Source organism: Malaclemys terrapin, chromosome 12 (genome assembly GCF_027887155.1).
Source record: "Malaclemys terrapin pileata isolate rMalTer1 chromosome 12, rMalTer1.hap1, whole genome shotgun sequence".
Taxonomy (NCBI): Eukaryota; Metazoa; Chordata; order Testudines; family Emydidae; genus Malaclemys; species Malaclemys terrapin.
The window spans coordinates 16,074,849-16,095,516 of NC_071516.1; the positions used below are offsets into that span (position 1 = coordinate 16,074,849).

General features: G+C 42.9%; 1 protein-coding gene across 4 annotated transcripts; it reads left to right on the forward strand.

The window, feature by feature from the left end:
• Positions 1-2,882: 2,882 nt before the first annotated feature.
• Positions 2,883-13,028, forward strand: KCNG1 (potassium voltage-gated channel modifier subfamily G member 1). 4 transcript variants are annotated; one of them, XM_054046411.1, is made up of 4 exons: positions 3,258-3,567; positions 8,991-9,094; positions 10,479-11,286; positions 11,825-13,028. In XM_054046411.1, the coding sequence occupies exons 3-4, from the start codon at positions 10,525-10,527 to the stop codon at positions 12,593-12,595; spliced, it is 1,533 nt and encodes a 510-aa protein (XP_053902386.1). In that variant the 5' UTR covers positions 3,258-3,567; positions 8,991-9,094; positions 10,479-10,524; the 3' UTR covers positions 12,596-13,028. The 4 variants fall into 4 exon arrangements, with proteins under 4 accessions (XP_053902387.1, XP_053902388.1, XP_053902386.1 ...); XM_054046412.1 differs by lacking the exons at positions 3,258-3,567; positions 8,991-9,094 and adding an exon at positions 2,883-2,901; XM_054046413.1 differs by lacking the exons at positions 3,258-3,567; positions 8,991-9,094 and adding an exon at positions 3,190-3,207.
• The last annotated feature ends 7,640 nt before the right edge of the window (positions 13,029-20,668 follow it).

A 20,668-nucleotide genomic window follows, 5' to 3' on the forward strand; every position in this document is an offset into this window, starting at 1 on the left:
CCGGTGATAAAAAAAACCACCTTGAACTAGGGGTGGTAGCTTTATCGCTGGAAGCATGGCTCCCGGCAATAAAGCACTGTCTATCCTGGCACTTTTCAGCGCTATAACTTTTGTCACTCAGCGGAACCATAGGCACCGACTTCCCCGCTTTCCTGTGGGTGCTCGACCCTGCCTCTGCCCCCGGCCCTGCCCCCACTCCACCCCTTCCATGCGGCCCCTGCCCCGCCTCTTCCCACCCCTGCCCCGCCCCCATTCCAACCCCTTCCCCAAAATCCCCACCCCAACTCCGCTCCCTCCCTGCCTCCATTCCAACTCCTTCCCCAAATCCCCGCCCTGGCCCCACCTCCTCCCCTGAGTGTGCCATGTTTCCGCTCCTCCCTCTCCCTCCCAGAGTTTGCTAACGCCACCAAACAGCTGTTTGGCTGTGGCTGGGTGGGAAGCGCTGGGAGGTAGGCGGAGGAGCGGGGATGCGGCACGCTCAGGGGAGGAGGCGGAGGAGGAGGAGGAGGAGGAGGTGGGGCGGCGGTGAGGGGAGCTTGGCTGCCAGTGGGTGTAGAGCACCCACTAATTTTTCCCCATGGATGCTCCAGCCCCAGAGCATCCACGGAGTGGGCACCTGTGCCCTGAATGACTAAAGTCTTAGCGCTGAAAGTGGCAGTGTAGACGCAGCCTAAAACTAAACTTCCTCTTTATTTAGGGAACTAAGATGCTGCAACTGCAGCTAGCATTCCAGCCATGTGCACACAGTCTGGCTTCCTGGTGCCTCCTCCAAATTCTTCCCTCCTGTAATCTGTGCTCCTCCCTCCAAGTTCCATGCAGGTTTCTACACAGAGAATTAAAAAAATCATAATGTGGATTATACTGGGCTAGATGGACCTTTGGTCTGACCCAGTATAGCTGTGCTTATGTTCTTATGTACTGAATTCACCCCCTGTGTCATGCTATTATGTCTCTTCCTAAAGGGATAGCTGCAGTTTGTTTACTTTCACATCATAATTAATAATACTTTTAATTACCTAGCATATTTCACCCAAGGAATTCCAAACACTTTACAAACATCAGTGTGGTCAGTAGTAACCTCCATTTTATCAATGGATAAACTGGGAGACAGGGAAGTTGAGACTTCCTAAAAGTCACATTGTAAGTGACTTGCAAAGTCAGATATAGAATCCAAGATTCCTGGCTCTCAGGCCTCTGCACAGCTGCTGGTTAATAAATGTTGAGTAAGAGGTTAAGTATATCTATATTGCTGTGTCCACAGACTTCTGAACTTCAGTACCACTCCACTTTAGTTTAAAAAAGGAGATATTTTAAAACAATTGTAACTGAGATTTTTTTAATATTAATATTTATCTGTATTAGAGTAGCAACTAGAGGCCTCACTAGAGATCACAGCCCCACTGTGTTTGGCACAGTACATAATACTCATAGTAAGAGATGGTCCCTGCCCTAGGCAGCTTACATTTTAAGGCCCCAGTCCTGCAAGTAGTTCCACATGGGTCCAAGGGTATGCCTGCATGGGTCTCTTCGCAGGATTGAGGCCTAAACAGACAAGAAAAACAGACGGTGGACAAAAAGAAGCAGTTATATCTCCATTACAGATGGAAACTGAGGCACAGAGAGATTAAGTGTTTTGTCCAAACTCACACAACATGTCTGTGGCAGAGCTGGGGACTGACCCCAGATCCACTAACTCTTCAGTCCAGTTCCCTAACTACCTAACCAACATTTAACATAAAGACAGAGTCTTTTAAAATCAAGATTAAATCCATACAAATGAATCTGTATATACGGTACAAGGATTCTTACCTACCTGCTAGACCATACATCTTTCGTGAGAAATATAGCAATGATGGTGAGTCATGTATTTTTCAAAACTTTAGTTTAGATCATTAGTTTTAATAACATTATGTGACTTGCTATAGGAATAAAATTTATTAATATTTATTTAGTTTTTATTCGTTTATGTGGGTTTATATGATGTGGTTTATGTCTTTAATTGTCCTTTGTTCTGATTATTTTTAAATAACATTCAGGTGACTTGGCACAGAATGGGGGATGGAACCAAGGGTTTATTATCAATAGTATTGTTTGATACAATCAATGTGTCACCGGCTGTCTCCCGCAACTTCACAAAAATGTATCAATTTGAGGTTATCCTGTTAAGCAAACAGCAGTGCAGCGACACCACGCGGCCCAACGGTCCAACTGCAGGGCACAGTGCGAGCTTTTCCGTATCCAGAACCTCGCAGACGAGGCTTTGCAGAAGAGACGATGAAATGTTGCCGTCAATTTAGCACCGAAAGCCTGAGGCCTTTGAGGTTTCAGCTGAGTGGGACCTGCATTTTCCTTGGAGAACAGCCTGACATTCCTCATCCCTGTAACAATCTAATACACTTCTGGGCAGCCACCTGCCCTCCAGAAATAGTTTGGTGCAGAAGGTGCAAAGTATCTCATGTACATAGGGAACAAACTGCTTCTGTGGAAAGATATGCTCAGCTCCTCCCTTCACTCCCAGTCAGGTCAGATCCTCAGAGGCATGTGGGCAAGGTAAAAAGTCTCTGTAAAAAATATCTGCAAAATACACATTCTCAGAAGGTAGGTCGGCCAATTTCTCTGGAGTTTTAACATGATGATGAGGTGTGTGCAAATGTGCTGCACATGGACTATGTACGCGCTTGTGTGTGCACAGGGAACATGCGTGTTGTGTGCACGTATTTCCAATCAGCATACACACGTTTATTTAGAATGGGCCAAAACTTGTCTTCATAGTGGTGTGTAAAATACCTACCACAACGCTGGTGTACTATACAAATAAATAATACACGGAGTGTGTGCATCCCTCCTGGGTGTTTACAATGGGCATAGGCGTATTTTTGTGCAATATAGGTATGCGTGCAGGTAAGCAATGTGTGTTTATGTGCCCGGTGGATGCACAGTTGGGTGGATGCCTGTGTCTAGTGTGTGCACTATGGGTGTATGCCAGTAGCTGCTGCACATGTGGGCTTATATTGCCTATGTCCATGTTGAACCTGAGCTGGATTCAGGTAGGCTTGTCCTAGTCAATTCATGTTCACAGGGGTGTGTGTGTGTGTGTACTGCATGTTGCCCGTGTGGGGGTGTGCAAGCCTGCAGAGTGTGCGGCGGCCTGTTGCATGTGCGGGGTGTGCACGTGCCGGTGGCCCGTGCGTGGGGCTAGTGTCTGCGGTAGGTTGCATGTGCCGGGTGCGCGCCTGTCGCTTGCGGGTGTTGCGGGCTGCCCGACTCTCCGGAGCGTTCCGGCGGCTCCCTGGCGGCCCTGGGTGCTGCGGCAGCCGCCGGTTGCGAGCCACGGTTACCATGACTCTGTCCCTCTCCGTCAAAGGGACTGGAGCAGGGAGCGTCCTGTGGGCGCAGCCCCAGCCCCGCCGCCTGCGCTCAGGGCGCGGTGCCTCTGCCCTGCTCAGTGCAGCTCAGGCTCCCTCCCCAGCCGCCGCGCTCGCGGCTCCTGCTGCCGCTGCCCGGCTCCTCCACGCCCGCCCGGCTCCTCGGGGGAAGGACCCAGCCAGCCGGAGCCGCCACCGCACAGTAAGAGCGTCCCGGTTCCCCTGCCCAGCCCGGCGCCCCTCTCCCGCTCCGCTGGGCTCCCCGGCTCCCTGCCCAGCCGCGTCCGGGAACTTCCCGGGCAAGTTTCTAGCGAACTTTCCTCCCTCGCGAGGAGCAGCCGGGGCCGGGGCCGGGGCCGGGGCCGGGGCCGGAGCCCTGCCTGGAGGCGCCCGGGCTGCGGCTCCTTGGAGGAGCGTTGAGTGCGAGTCCCCCCTCCCCGGGTCGCTCCCTTTCAGGCCGTTTGTCAGTGGGGACAAAAAGAGATCCGAGGGCACCCAGCTGCTTTTCCCGCTCACTCCAGTCCCCGGGTCACCAACACTCGTGGGCCAAGAGCCACCCGGCCGGCCGGCAAGCTCCGGGAGCTGCCCCGTGGCTGTAGGCTTTGATTGTTTCCCCGCAAGGATGCGGATTCGGGTGATGATTTCAGACTCGTACACATCACGTTCAAGCAACAGGTTTTAGCCCACAGCAGGGATTGAACGGAAGGACTCCTGCCCCTTCGCCCGGCCTCCGTTCCCTACCCTGGAACTAAAATAATGGTCCTTTAGCTCATTAAAGTGGCTTATCCAGGTAGCGAAAGTGCCGGGCGCTCCTGAACTTTCCGCTGCTCTCCAGCCTATTTTCTGTTTCCTTCCCTCCTGAGTGCCTCGCCGACAGCCGCCTCGGCTAATCCATCAGCTAGACATGGCTTTCTATTTACATCCGCTTCCATTCTTTGTGTCCTTCTCCGTGTCCCGTTCCCTCGCTCTGCGTTGTCTGTTTGTGCAGTGCGATTCGCTGACTTTCAGAGTCGTGTGCCCGTTGTCTGGGCTCTGATTGTCCTTTATCCAATTCATTTAAATTATTTTAAGTTTTCTGTTTCATCCTGCTCATGTAATGACGTTGTTTTGTGTTTACTGTCTTAAAAGCTATTCTTCACAAGTAGTCTGCTTCAGTCTTATTTATCAATCGGAAAGGATTATACTGGGGGGAAAGCTACTATATGTACTGTTAGTAAACAGTGTTCACTTTTAATTTCAATGGCAAAAGGTGTACTAAACGTTTATATATATAAACACACTACAAATCTCAAAAACAACAAGGAGGCCGGTGGCACTTTAAAGACTAACAGATTTATTTGGGCATAAGCTTTCATGGGTAAAAAACCTCACTTCTTCAGATGCACAAATCTACATGTACTTGTTAAAATGTGCTTAAAATTTACTATAATTTCTATTGACTGTATCTCATTTAAAATTGCTTACAATGAAAAATCTATGTGGAAATAAGAGAGCAAGTTATCAGTTATAATCCCAGGAAGATAGAGATTCTTTTTTGGCAAAGTTGCTTCTCTTCTGATTGTTTATTGACAGAAGCATTAGTCTCAATAACATGCTCCAATAAAAGGAAAGTCAGCATTTAGTTGGTGGGTTGGCATAACATAACATGTCCTTGCCTTAAGTATAACTGCTTACCAAATCAAACAGAGCAGCAGATATGGGCTCATTTATTTTCATAGGATATATTTATTAATATGATTTTAATGTCAGACACTAACTTTTACAAGTCTTGTTTTGATGAGAAATAATAACAATTAGTCTAGTGGGGGAAACATATGCTTGGGGAACTTCCTTGGGTTGCAATGTTTAGGCTGTGTTTGTAAGTAGAGTAGAAGTTTGAGTACCCTGTCACTACATGAGTAGTTGTGTCAGTGCAGTCTGGAGTATTTCAGCATGGTCCCCTCAGACAGGTGTTATAGTGTGAGCACCATATGGTGGATAGATGAGCTTCAGGTACTGGAGAATAACAAGATGGATTTGTAATACAGCCCGAGAAGCATGTGGAACTTTTTTTCCCATTTGGAAAAGTATAACACAGGAATAATTTTTAAATGGCAGGAAAACTTATGGCAGAGCCTTTTTTGGAGAGGTAATTATATAAGTAGTCGCACTGCATTGGAACATGTTTCGCCAGAGGAAATGGTAACCAGCAGCAAATGTAAGAAGTACTAGGAACCAGACTTGGGACCGAAGTCTGGGGAACTATTCAGATACTTTATAGGCTTTATAGGGACCTATGTCCCCCTAGCGCTCTTGTTATTATCCAGGCACAACTTTGACTTGTCTCTGCAACAGAACAGTAGCAAGGCTTCTTGCAGGATTTCTGATTACATCAGAGATGCACTGCAGAAATCAAAATGCTGCAGAGGACATTCAGAAAAAATTGGAACTGGAGTTTTAACAAGTAACTAGTTGTTTCTGTTTGCTTTAGAAGGGCATCCTTAATAATCCCTTCCCCCTAACTTAATTAGTCTGACAGCCTCCCTCAATTGTGGGGATAATCAGAGCAATCAAATGGATTTCTAACTTGGTTTACTCACTGAACATAATAGATAAGAACACATAAACTGAGCATGAGATATTTCTGAAGAGGTTGTGTCTGTCTCTGTCTGTTTCTCTCTCTCTCTCTCTCTCTCTGTCTCTCACACATACACACACACACACACTTGCAACCTAAAGAAGCTAACCAAGGATATTTCCCCCTCCACACACACTAGAATATTTCTTATTATGTATTACTTGTATAACAGTAACATGTAGAGATCACAAACAAGATCACAGCTTTCATTGTGCTAGGCACTGTACAAACACAGTGAGAGACAACCTCTGCCCCAGTGAGCTTGCAAGCTAAATAGACATGACAGAAAAGGGTGAGAGGGAAGAGAGCCACAGAGACAAGTGACTTGCCCAGGGTCACACAAAAGGCCAGCAGCACAGCCAGGAACAGGACCCACATTTCCCAAGCCCCAGTCCACTCAGAGCAGAGAGAGTGTTGTCTCAAAGGCAATGAAAGGAGCCAGTGGATTTTTATCACTGTGCATTACCCAGAGCTGTTTCCATAGAGCAGGCTAATGCAAACGCATCCGTTTAGAGCTTGACCTTTCTCAGCACCCAGAATAATTACTGATATGGACTGACTAGTTTGTCTAATGGGTTAATGTTCAGATGCAGTGTCTGACTTAAAACATCTCTTAATTGAAATTGATGTTTTATGGTGCTTTTGTGAAACTGGTACAAGGCTGATTTGCTATCATGGTAGTGTTGCTTGGTTCTTGGTCTGTTGTGTGTCATAAAAATATGGTTGTAGCTTATTGCTTTTATACACTATTTGGGTTGGGCTGAAATGGGATAAGTTCATTCTTGGTATAAATCCATTGCAGCCCAAGGATGAACTTGGTCCTTATTGAGTTTTGCTGCAGCTTCCTTGTAACCACAGAACATTTTTATTTTTCAAACTAACAACATGTTCTTTGAGAAGGGCATAGAAGTCAGTCAAGTTGCTGAATGGAAACTTTACATAAGTACAAGGGCTGAATTTATCTATCTTTTAAGCAAAAGCACAGTCCTAATACTGGCTTATAGTTCCTTGGGAGGTGAATAGAATTTGCTGATTGCTGATGCTGATGAGTTTTTCAGCAACAGAAACCTGCAGTTGGTCATCTTTCTCCTGACCATCTTGGTCTCCTGGCAATCCTATCACCAGAGTATAGGGGTGCCTCCCCAGGAATAATACAGACAGCACAGTCTAACACTGCACTGTTTCATTTTCCTTCCTGCTTCAACCACTCAGGGACTGTGGGCTTGTACATTAGCTTTGATTTTCTTCTACTCTCTCGCCTCATTTTCCTCCCTTTTTTCACCCTTCTTCGCCATGTTCCGCCACATTTCCAGGAATACCAAGTTGAAGGAGTGAGTTTTAAACCTCATTTTGAAGGTTATGGAATATGTGGCCATTCTGGTCTTCCCCAGTAAGGAGTGCCAGAGACTTGGCCCTGTGGCCAAAATGTCCTGTCTTCTGCATTCACAAGCTCCATCCTGGATGTTGACAGTTTCACATTTCCTGACTATTATTGACAGTTTCACATTGTAGCATCTAGTTGTACTGTCTAGGCTTCTCAACCACTCATTACAGGAAAAGGGTAGCCAACGGCCACGTTTTATAGCCCCAGTCAGTCGGTTACATCAGGGATTAATTTGGCCTGTCGTCTTGCACACATACAGAGACAGAGGTGGGAAGGCAATGAAAGAACGCATTTTTATGGCTTAATGATTTCACAGTTGGTGCCTGTGGGTTACAGTGGAAGCCTGATACACACATAACATTTACATTTTTTCTCCCGTTTCCTCATGTTGTATCAGTGGATGTACTGGGAGATCAAACCAATTACAGAGATGAGCTGCCTCCTCATTTTTTTTTCTGGCTGCAATTCAGGGCATAAGCTGTTATTAACCCACAACATCTGATATAGCAGAAGGGAAAATGGTTAATTTAACTCCTCTCCTGGTTATTCACAATTTCCAGGAACTGTAAACGTATCAGCATTCACTTTGGCCCAACCCCACAATAGACACAGTCAAGTTGGTAAGAATAAACCATTTTTTTGCAACAGAACACCGGGGAACACTGAAGGAGGGGGTGTGGGTGTCAGTTCAGCATCTTACGGGGTCTCCCACATCTCAGCCGAGGCTATAGCCTGAATTCCCCAGGGCATCATTCTCACAGAGAACAACATCTCAGGAGTACTTTACAAGAAGACTAGCTGTAAAGTCAATGGGAATGCTTTATAAGGTAGGACTATATCTCAGGGTTAGTGCAAGTTTGGTTGTTAGTAAAAAGCACTTCTCTGAGAACTAAAAGCTAACACCAACCTACCCTTGGAGCCAATCTATGAAAAATTGCCTCTAAATTTGCTCCCCTTGACCTCTGTTCTTTGCAGGTGCAAACTTTAGAGGCACAGCTATCATTCTATACAGGATTTATTAGCTTATCTGAACTCTGCAGCTTTAATGGCAGAGAACCATCACTTGTCATGAAGCTTCACTAATAATCTCACTATTGGCTGGAATTTCCCGGAGCATGTCTTTTTACATAGGATTACATTTTGTGTTCTGCAGAAAATAAGACATGTGAATCAATAGCCCATTACTCTGTCTTTATTCAGGCAAGACACTTACTGAAATCCATTAGAACCTTGCCTAAGGACCAATGGATTTGGCCCTTTGTTTGCTCTCCACGTTTCAGATCCAAAGATTTTTTAGAATTGCATTTCTCTTGCCTTGGGCATTGCCATGCGTGTATGTTCCTGGCCAAAACAGAACTTAGAGCTCAGTTTTGTGAGTGAGAGTTTGTGTAATAAGGCAGGGAAAGTTGAATGTATAGGAGTTTTTGGCACCTTTCCTGTCAGTTGTGTTCATGGAGCATGGAGATCCTGCTCCATGATACAAACAAGACGACAAAGCCCTCTTTGCTTACCTCAGGCCAGGAAAGAGTGCTTTGACTCTATCAGGAGTTGAATTAAGTTTTGGCTATACTTGTGTATTCCCCAAAGGTTTTCCTTACCCAGGATCCCCCATCTTCTCTTTAAGGGGAGGTGATTGCTGAATTCCTTTTATGCTGAGAGGTGTCAGAGGCATGAAGGTATCACTCCACCAAGAACACAAGTCCATCTGCCCTGAGGAAACAGGAAAAGGTTAGCACCAGAAGGGGGATTAAACTTCAGCGTAGAGAATAGTTGAGCTAATGGTAACATTAAAGTCTGCCATGTACAGAGAATTTGGACATGCATGAGCAGACCACCATGCTGAGATTGAAATGCAGCTGTTCTGCAGCTTGATACTTGTGCTTCTGGCTAGAAGTATGCAAGCTTTTAAAATAAATGGCTTCATTCATAATCTTTAACACCAGAGAAGAGTAGTTCTGTGTCTAATGGAACCTACTGTAGCTGCTACTCCCCTCCCCGCCCATTAAAGGAGAGAGAGTAAGTGTCGCAAACACATGCAGCAAAAATATATTGTTGTGTAAGGAAGGAAAATGGAATATTTACTGCCCCTATGTGAGCCTGTGACTAGCAAGTGTGATTACTATTTATTTATTTCACTCAATTGTTATTCAGTGAAAACACTTCCCCCCCCAAATTAAATAGCTACTCATGTTAAATGTGGCTGAATATACAGATAAGAAATCAAGAGCCAGCGTGGCATATTCCTCTCCTATGCTACAGCCACCTTCTAAAATAATTCAAGTGAGTGTTGCAGTGCAGCAAGTTAGGCAGAGAGAAAGAGAGAGAGAGAGAGAGAGTTTAGCGGTTTCAGGGCCAAATTTTTATATCAGTATGAACTCAGGATAACTCCATTCCTTGTGTAAAGTCACTCCAAATTTAAACCAGTGTCACTGAGAGCAGAATTTGCTCCTTCATTTTTTCAGAAGCATATCATAAGAACCTTTTGGAGACTCTTAGAATGACAGAGAAAGGTACCTTTGCTCCAACTATATTAAATAGATTAGCAGTACAGTGAGAGCAGTGTCAAACAAAATTATTGAATCCAAAGAATAGTGTATGATTTGTGTGAAATTCATATAAAGTTATTAAACTATCTTCTCTGAATAAGGCTCCAGAGAGCAAGCTGTCATGCTATTTATATGTCCAGTTACACACAACATATGAGCATTATATTTGAATAGCAGTGCAAATGTTTTGTCAACATTGTTTTCATTTGACTTCCTTGAAAGTAATCTAAGACTGCCTGAACAGACTATGATGAACTTCACTAAATATCCTTATCAACTTCGGATTCTTTTGTATATACTTAATCGTTACTAAAGTATTTAAGAAGATTTTTACCTATGGTAAACAAACAGGAATGCCTTTTTCCAATTCCTTTTCTGCACCACACACTTGAACTCTTTGTGACTGTGCAATAACTTCTTTTTTACAGTTGCATTCTGCTAAATATACAAAGCCACTTGCAAGCTTTCCCTGTGATTTCTTTAGCAGCCCTATAGATAGTCAAGTTTCAAATCCAGAGGGCAAACATTTACACTAACACCAAACATCTGTATTTTCTTTGTTCCAGAGTACTCTTGCTGGAGTGTCTAAGGGATGTGAAGTTAGCTTCCAAGATGACTCTTTTAACAGGAGAAAATTCTGATTATGACTATAGCGCCCTGAGCTGTGCTTCGGATACCTCCTTCAACCACACGTTCTTTCCGGAAACAGAAACCCTCAAGGGAGTCTTTTACCAAAGAGCCAAGCTAATTCACCCTGAAGAGGATCTCTTTAAAAGCATTCACCCTGAGGACCGGAAGCATCATATCATCATAAATGTAGGGGGCATTAAATACTTGCTGCCCTGGACCACACTTGATGAGTTTCCCCTGACGCGCTTGGGCCAATTGAAATTTTGTAATAATTTTGATGACATTCTAAACATTTGCGATGATTACGACGTGACGTGCAATGAATTCTTTTTCGACCGCAACCCGGGGGCGTTTAGGACAATCCTGACATTTTTGCGGGTTGGGAAGCTTCGGCTCATGCGAGAGATGTGCGCTCTTTCTTTCCAAGAGGAGCTGCTCTACTGGGGCATTGAGGAGGACAGTCTGGAATGGTGCTGCAAGAGGAGGTATCTGCAAAAAATGGAGGAGTTTACAGAAATGAACGAAAGGGAGGACGATGACCTCATAGAGAATGAAAACCCAGGCGAAACAGTGGAGGAGACAAGAGCCAGCTTGTGCATGAAAAAGTTACAAGACATGGTGGAGAGGCCTCAGTCTGGGCTTCCTGGGAAAGTATTTGCATGTTTGTCTGTATTGTTTGTGACCATTACTGCAGTGAACCTATCCATCAGCACCATGCCCGACTTAAGAGAGGAGGAGGAGAGAGTAAGTTGACTTTCAGGATGGTAAAACATCGTTGCCTGGGAAAAGTAAAGCAAATACAGGGCCTAATCCTGCTCCCATTGAAGCAAGTGGGAGTTTTGTAGTTGTCTTCAGGGCGAGCAGGATAAGGTCTGTAGATAAAGATACTGAAAGTTGTAAATGACACTTTTCTCTGAGAAAAACATTTTGTAAATGTGCATTATTCTGGACAGCCATATCATGAATTTTTGAAGCTTTGTTTGTGCTACTTAAGAACACCATAACTACTAATAGAAACTAGGGAAGTTGGAGCCAGACCTCACTGCCTCTGAAGTCAATGGGAATTTTGCCATTGACTTCAGTGGAAGAAGTATTGGGCGTCTGGTAAATTTTGTATTTAGTTTGTAATTCAGCAGATTTGCCAAACTGGTTACCCCTTAATATAGCTTCAATTCATTTAATATTATGGTTTAAAAGACCAAAAAAAATAATTCCTGTCACTTTATCAACTAAAACAGTGACTGTTCATTTACTGAGTATAAACTCCTTCTCTTTCTTCTAGGGTGAATGCTCCCAGATGTGCTACAATATTTTCATCGTGGAGTCTGTCTGTGTGGCGTGGTTTTCCTTGGAATTCCTGTTGAGATTCATTCAGGCAAAGAGCAAGTTTGTATTTCTGAGGAGACCATTAACTCTGATTGACATTATTGCCATTCTGCCCTATTATATCACTTTACTAGTAGATACCACTTCGGTGGGCTTTAAAAAGCCAACCTCTGGCAACATCTATCTGGACAAAGTAGGTCTGGTGCTCCGCATACTCCGTGCCTTGAGGATTCTATATGTCATGCGGCTGGCCAGGCACTCCCTCGGCCTGCAGACTTTAGGACTCACCGCTCGCAGGTGTACCCGGGAGTTTGGACTCTTGCTGCTCTTCCTCTGCGTAGCCATTGCACTTTTTGCGCCGCTCTTGTATGTCATTGAGAATGAGATGGCGGACTCACAGGAGTTTACCAGCATCCCTGCGTGCTACTGGTGGGCAGTAATCACCATGACAACAGTAGGCTATGGCGACATGGTTCCCAGAAGCATTCCAGGCCAGGTGGTGGCTTTAAGCAGCATTCTGAGTGGCATTCTCCTCATGGCATTTCCAGTCACCTCCATCTTCCACACGTTTTCACGCTCCTACATTGAGCTGAAGCAAGAGCAGGAAAGAATCATGTTCAGGAAGGCACAATTCTTATTAAAAACTAAGTCTCAGCTAAGTAATGCATCACAAAGGAGTGACATTTTATTTCCCAGTATCTCTTCTGAGACTAGGGACAATGACTGAAATTTAAGTTGCCATGACTATCTGATATTGGGCAAAGTTATGCAGTCAGATATCCCATCTTACCATTTGCTTTGGAAGCATTTAAAGAAATCTTTATACAAATAGCAAGAAAGGGGTTTTTAGCAATCAAGCTGATGTGGTTTTAAAAGCCTATTATTAAAGGCTTTTTTTTTTTCAACAAAATGTACAGTTAAGACGGTTTTTCCCCATGAGCTCCTGCAGTGGGATATTAGGAATTTGAGTTCTCTGACTGAAATGAGAACAATGTAAAATTACATACTTGACACAGGCTGTGTTGTATTTGTAATATAAAGTGATGTACCATTTTCCAACCAAGACATTATGTAGGTATTAATTTTGATCATTAAATAAGTTCTTTATTTTCTTCATGTATATAAATACTATAAAGATAACAAGTTCAAGTCTAAATTCATCCCTGGTGTATCTCCATTGACTGTAGTAGAATTAACCAAGTATGTAAACTACCCATTGTGTCCTTAGAGAGGATTAAACAAGGTGTGTGTCATTTAGGGCAGACAAACATAGTATTTTCCTTGTGAGCCTTTCCTGAAAATAACAGTAACAATGAAGAGGAGCTATTGGTTTTTGGGTGCTTTGGGACAGGCATGTGCTGAAGATGTAAATACTTATCGCTCAGCAGCTTCTAAACTTAAATGGGCTTATACTGTAGCTCTGATATAGTTCAACAAAATATTCCCAGTGATGGGTAGGAGGGTCTTGAGTTTTATGACATCCAGTACAGACGACAAGGAGATAGCTAGCTGCAAATTAAACTGAATGTGCATGATAACATCATAGTAATGATGTCTGTTTCAATGTTATCCCTTTACACCAGATAGAAAACAGAAATTAAAAAGACTCTGTTTCTAGATGAAGCTGCAGCATTACTAATCAGGTTGATGCTGTGCCTTGACTGTATGGCATCTGGCTTCTTTAAAAAAAAGCAAAGAGTATTACAAGTTGCCAGTGATGTAAAAAGGAAATAATATCAATTGAGTCATGGGAGACTAAGTCAGTCTCCCATGACTCAAGACTATAAGGTGTAAAGCTTTCAGCTAATTAGCTCTTCCTTCACTGATACAGTAGGCATCATAGCACTGAAGAAAAATTATCTTGGGAAACTTAAAGGCAACTAAAGAAGTTTAATCCTGCATCTTTCACTTTACTAGTTCTTAAACAAGTTGATCTAATCTGGTTCCCCCAGAAGTCAATGACAAACCTCCCATTCATTTCAATCAGAGCAGGTTTGGGCTACATGACAACTCAAGAAACAAAGTCCAGACAGGGCCAGTGCAAGGAAGTTTAGCACCCTAGGCAAAACTTCCACTTTGTGCCCCCCCAGCACTGCGGCAGCTCCCCGCCCCCCCCTCCACCCTGAGGCGCCCCCCCCCCCATGACAGCTTCCCCCCCAGGAGCCGTGCGGCAGCTCCCCACCCCAGCTCACCTCTGCTCTGCCTCCTCCCTGAGCATGCCGCCCCTGCTCTAATTCTCCTCAAACGGCTGATTGGCGCTGCAAGTCTGGGAGGTGGGAAAAGTGGAGCGGTGACCACGTGCTCAGAGAGGGGGCATAGGAATGCTGTAAAACAAATTGGGGGCACCGCTTTTTGGCGCCCCCAAATCTTAGCACCCTAGGCAACCGCCTAGTTTGCCTTAATGGTAGAACCAGCCCTGAGTCCAGAACTTTAACAAAGGAATCAAATTGGTTGATATGTCTCTTAGTGAGAGTGTATTGTGTTGAAAATCTTAACTTCAGATGAAGTTTCCCCAAGTTTAAAAGAACAATGTGAATTTCCTGTCCATTAACTGTCATGAGCAAAGAAATATGAAAGTTCCCAGTATCTCTGCCATCTCACCTTAAACCTGGTTTTCAGATTCCCTGTTCTGGTCTCTGATCTCTCTTGAACACGAACTTTCAGTCATGCTAAAACAGGGGTTCTCAAACTGGGAATTGGGACCCCTCAGGGGGCCATGAGGTTATTACATGGGGGGTCATGAGCGGTCAACCTCCACCCCAAACCCCACTTGCCTCCAGCATTTATAATGGTGTTAAATATTTAAAAAAATATTTTTAATTTATAAGGGGGGATTGCACTCAGAGGCTTGCTATGTGAAAGGGGTCACCAGTACAAAAAGTTTGAGACCCACTGTGCTAAACTGTATGATGGTTTTGTGATTTATATCAAAGAGGTTGGGGTTGAAATGAAAAATTCAACTTCACTTGAATTTTTATCTGTGAAAGGTGAAACCTAGTGTATCAATCTACACTGAATGGCCAAGTCTCCATGTTACAGTGACCTGGTTTAAGTTATAAATAATCATAAAATAATATTAGATATATACAATTATAATAATAGACGTCTTATGATTTCCTACTAAGAAATAATAGTTCAAACCTCCTTAGCACCTTTCAACCAGAGTTCTCAGAGCACTTTACAAACACTAAGGAATGAAGCCTCACAAAATTGCTGTGATAACAGTAAATATTCCCATGAAACTTCTCCATCGAAAAAATTCTACATTCCAAATGTTTTGACCAGCTGTAACTTTAACCACAACACAAGCACACCGCATTGTCATTCCTTTGTATTAGCATCCATTATAAAATGATTTGGTAATGGGACTATTTGAAAGAGTAACATTACTTGTATGTGTTTGCAGGACTGGGCCCTAAAGGAGAAGCTGTATGTCAAAATAAACATAAATCAAGAGATTATGGGCCACATCTTCAGCTCAGCTCCATGCTATGCCAGCTTACACCATTTGAGGATGTGGCCTAAATTAATCAATTTATGTTTAAATCAGCATTAAGTAAGTGTATTTCAGATATTGTATTTTCTGTTGCAAAATTATGGCCAAATCCTGAAGTCATGACTTTAGTCAAATCCTTAAGTGTATTAAGCACCAAGCCGGCCAGGGGATTTGTCTGAGTCAGAAACAAGTAAGGATTTCAGGATGTAGCCCATTGTAATTTTGCACTTGGCAACAAATAACTTGTAAGAGTATCAACATGTTGTACTATGAATCATTGTAACAAATTGCTTGTGTTTTACAGCAAAGTGATACATACTGTAGTTCTTATGCTAAATTAATACAGCTATATGTCTTAGGAATACAACATTAGCATTAAACCCACATGCTGAGTTCCAGCTTCTACTGTGAAGGCTGAAGATTTTAAATGATTATAACTCTTTACAGTATATTATCTCAATTTTTAGACAAATTTATTAAATTGTAGATTGATTCAAAAGCTGACTCTGAAATGTTTCCAGCCACACAGCTGACAGGTACTGAGTCTGATATCTTTCCTTTCTTGCTTTTTAACAGCATGTGAAGTTAACAAAAAGTTCCTATAAGAACACACTGTGTTTTCATGAAATACAAAGGAATTGTTTAAATTGCCTCTGATAAAAAGTGGTACTTGTCAAATATCCTACTAAAGGTGGATTTGCTTTGCTATTTGTATTATCCTGTATATACAGCAATAGTATGTACATTTTCAAATTGAACGGTAGTAGCTATATTAATTTTGATTAATAAAGTGTTGGGCTTTCTTTATATTTTCATGTGCTTGCTTATAGTGCAGGCTGGCTACCACAAGCAGCTGAAGCGTCATCAGGGGAGCAAGAAGATGATGCAATAGTAGAGCAAATCTCAGAGCAAACAAAGACTTTCATCCTCTCTTGGTGACACGTTCCTCATGCCTGAATGCAAGAAGAGAGGGATGGAAGAGGGCGCAAAGAAAGCAAAAGTGGGAGAACTTACATGGGTGATTGACATTCTGAGATCCCACAGTTGGGAGAGAGGACTTGGGCGATGACCATCACTAGCTGAAGCAGGTTGGCTACAAAAGAGAGCATTAGTCAGGCGTCAAAATTTATCTATCTGCCTACATACTTCTAGTGCACCCTTAGGCTCAAAGTGCCAATGCAACAGCTTGATACAGGAACCCCTCTCTCACATGTGTTTCTGAGAGCCAGAAACTTACCCATTCCCCCTGCCAGTCAGGACATAGCTTTAAAACTGTTTGTAAAACTAAGTAAGAATGGGAAGAGAAGAAATCAGGGACAGAAATTGGAGGAATGAATAGGAAGCAGATGGGGAGTTCAAGTGAAGAGAAGAATCCCAGCAGAGACCTGCATTTCCAGTTAGGATGACAACACATTAAATTACATTCCTGAAAATCTCTTCTTTTTTCCCCACTTTTCTCAAAAGTGGCAAAAAATCAAATTCAGCAGATCAGTGTAATATATATTAAAAATTATTTAAACACGTTTCTATAGCAAAGATACAGTGAGTTTCTCTTTGATTTTCCCTCACTGAACATCATTTGATGTGGATCATTGACTGCAATGGCAGTTTGCACACTGCCATGCATTTGAAAGAATGGGAGACTTGCATTATACTTCCCTTATTAGAGGTTTACTCAATGCCACTTCACCATGAACTATATCCTGCAATCCTTACTCAGGGAAATCTCCCTTTGTGGCAGATGTAGGAATTGGGTCCCACTGTACCATCATTCCATTGTACTTTCAGTCTTTCCTATACGAATATTCAATACCTTTGGCTACATCCTATTAAACAAAAACCATTTGTGCAGGGCTGAGTCATGGATTCATGCATCATCTAATACACGTGTCTGAGAAGGAAAACTGGCATGTTCTGCACATTCATGATATGTGTGGGCAGAGTTTAGCTGAGTGTTCAGATTGATGTAAAACCAAAGATTGGTGTGGTGGAACAGTACCTCTTTTCCACTGCTCTTCTTGTCTCTTGATAAGAGTTAGACTTTATAGGATCCTTCAATAAAAATACCCTATCATAGGTGAGGAAGTACTAACCCTTGGACAGCAGTTTAAGTCTTCAGTTGTACAGTACCACCAGTTCCCACCCCCATCCCCCATTTAATTGCTTACTGCACATCCTATTCATTACATAGTGCCCGTTAAATCCAGATGTAGTGCCCGGAAAGGAGCTGGCCTCTATCAGCTCAGAGCAGCTAGATAACACAGTAGCAGATAACAGATACTAAGAGATTCAGGACTGACCACACATTAACTATACCTTATATTATAGGAGAGCATTTTAAAAAAGAGTTAATGAGTTAAAAAACAAAGAAACTGATAAATATTTCTGATAAAACTAAGAAACACCAAAGCCCACTCACAGATTTGCCAGTAGAGGTTAGCACAGCAAAACAGACAGAAAACTGGACAGCATACTCCCAAATCTGTGCAGATTGAAATGAACATATTTAAATTTCATTGTCGATTGAAGAGTGACAAATACAAATTAGAAGATGGGAGTAGGAAACTCAGACTCTGAGCACAGATCAGCCAATGGTATTAACTAAAATCTGAACTGTTTGCTCTAGGGTTGTGGGCGGGACTGTCCACATGGCCATTTTCATTACACCTTGTTAGCCAACACATGTATGTTAGGCATAGGGCATATCAGATTAATACCATATTATATCAAGCATGTGGGCAGTTATGTTAACCAATTTGTATTATGTCTTTCGCACGTTTTCCACTTTGCTCACTTATGTCAAGAGATATATATCCCACCATACTCTGCAAAGCTAAATGTAGCTTTTGCCATTAGCAAATATAAAGGCTGTCAAAGGCAAGATAGATTTCAGAGTAGCAGCCGTGTTAGTCTGTATCCACAAAAAGAACAGGAGTACTTGTGGCACCTTAGAGACTAACAAATTTACTAGAGCATAAGCTTTCGTGGGCTACAGCCCACTTCTTCGGATGCATCATTCTATGTCCTTGTACTGGTAACTTCATGGGCAACTGGTTTAAAATGTTGTATCCAAAAGAGAGATAAGGGAAGGTACAGAACCACAAGTTAAGGAACGCGACAAACTGGTGAGTTGGATCTCAGGTGACACAAAGTGCATTCTAACTTGCAAGCAACAGTAGTATAAATATAAGTGAGTTTGGGGGTATATTTTGAAGACCACCTACTGTGTAAGGTGAAAATGCTGTGAGATAAACATTTCTTCCCAAAAGGAAGGGTATGTATGTCTGTTTCATACTGTGCTACTTTGTCTTAGACAATAAACTTTGGCTAAGCTTGTTTACTTGGTCTTCTGAACATTTTTAATAATGAACTATAAATGTAGTCAATCAATCAATCAGCTATACTATTAATCAGCAGCCTGGAACTGACTGAATTAACAGATGTCACAGCTGCTGCATTTTAACAGCCCTTTTCAATTGCTTATCCCATGGAGGATTTTGCAGGGCTCCAGCATCCAGTTATCCCAGAGATGAATTAGGCCTCTTGTCTCAGAAATACAAACCATCAGTATTTAAAACTAGGATGTAGAGTGCATTATGGAACAGTGAGTTTGGAGTGTCCAACAGAGATGTCATGAGATCATGAAGGGTATGGCTACAATATAATTAAAACCCCACAGCTGGTCCACGCCAGCTGACTTGGGCTAACGGCTCAGGCTAAGGGGCTGTTTAATTGTGGTTTAGACATTCAGGCTCAGGCTGCAGCCCAGACGCTAGGACCCTGTGAGGTGGGAGCATCCCAGAGCTTGGGCTGCAGCCTAAGCCCAAACATCTACACCACAATTAAAACAGCTTGAGTCAGCTGGCATGTGTCAGCTGCAGGTGTCTAATTGCATTGTAGTCATACCCAAAGCGAGCCATTCCCAGAGACCAGGCAGTGTCACAGGGCACAAAAGTAGAGTCATGTTTTATAAATCCTGCCCTCTCCCCAACCCCCATGGGAAAAAAGCCTGTAAGGGCATATTTCTAAACTAATGCTTAAAATGCCTAACGCTAGATCCACCAGCTAATTAACTTATCATTGTTCCTTCATTGCCTTCTGAGATGCTATGGTAATGATCAGTCTGAAAACCTGGAGTGCAACAGAGACTAGATGAGCTCCAAGAAACTTCTAAAACTCTGCCTAGTTCACTGCAGCATGCAGGCTCTGTGAATGTTCTGTATTGACTTGTACTGTTACTGTCCCTTTGGGACAATATTGGTTATCTGTTTGGCACTGACCCACCAATGTATGCAAGTTTAACCATCATCAGTAAAGTTAATGGGCATTTTACCTGTGTATTGATTAAAGAAGGAGTTCAGAATCTGACCCAAAATAATTAACAATACAATTACAACTTCCTACTATTGTGTCCATTTCTTTTGCCATTCTTTGGAATGCTCCATTATCCCATATTCTCTGAAATCCTCGACAGATATCACCATGGACACCATTAATCATGCTGAAAGCACAGCTGATAAGCTACAGGCCTTACTGATGGGGAAAGCTAGCAAGCTCACATGACATTGGCAGATCTTTCAGCGCTCTCTGTTCAATAGCTATTTTACCTCCTCTCTGCCTCGAAGACCTAATCCAGAAATGAATGTCACCTGAACAGAAATAAAGTTCTCTCCTAGCTAGAAGCACAAAGACCCAAACAGACTAATTATAGAATGTGTGTTACATGTATACAAACTACCACAACCACATTGTTACTCTGTGGCCACATTGTTACTCTGCTGATAGGCTTTGTACACCCATATGACTCTCTGAAACCAGTTCTGGGACTGTAAAATCTTAGTATCTGAAGGCCAAATTTTCAGCTTCTCCTTACCCAATCCTCTTTTTCTGGTAATCATTTTGTTCCTACTTTTATTTTTTGAATCCAAAAAACAGTTGGAAAATTTGGTCATTAGCATGCATCAAATCCAAAGCTCAAGTGGCTAACTTGGAATACACAGTATTATTCCATATTATCATCTGGGGATCTGAGTTAAAAGCCAAGGTTGCTTGCTTCCCAGGCTACAGAGTTGTCAATTTTGAAACTTCTGTAAAGTAAAGTACGGCCGGTCAGCAAGTACACCTCTACCCCGATATAACGTGACCCGATATCATACGAATTCGGATATAACGCAGTAAAGCAGTGCTCGGGGCGGGGGGAGGGGCTGTGCACTCCGGTGGATCAAAGCAAGTTCACTATAACGTGGTTTCATCTATAACACGGTAAGATTTGTTGGTTCCCAAGGACAGCGTTATATTGAGGTA

Bases quoted from the DNA above. Each gene is read 5' to 3' on its own strand.
- KCNG1 (XM_054046412.1), top strand. From the start codon at position 10,525: ATGACTCTTTTAACAGGAGAAAATTCTGATTATGACTATAGCGCCCTG. The intron at 11,287-11,824 runs GTAAGTTGACTT...TCTTTCTTCTAG, and splicing joins TAAGAGAGGAGGAGGAGAGA to GGTGAATGCTCCCAGATGTG.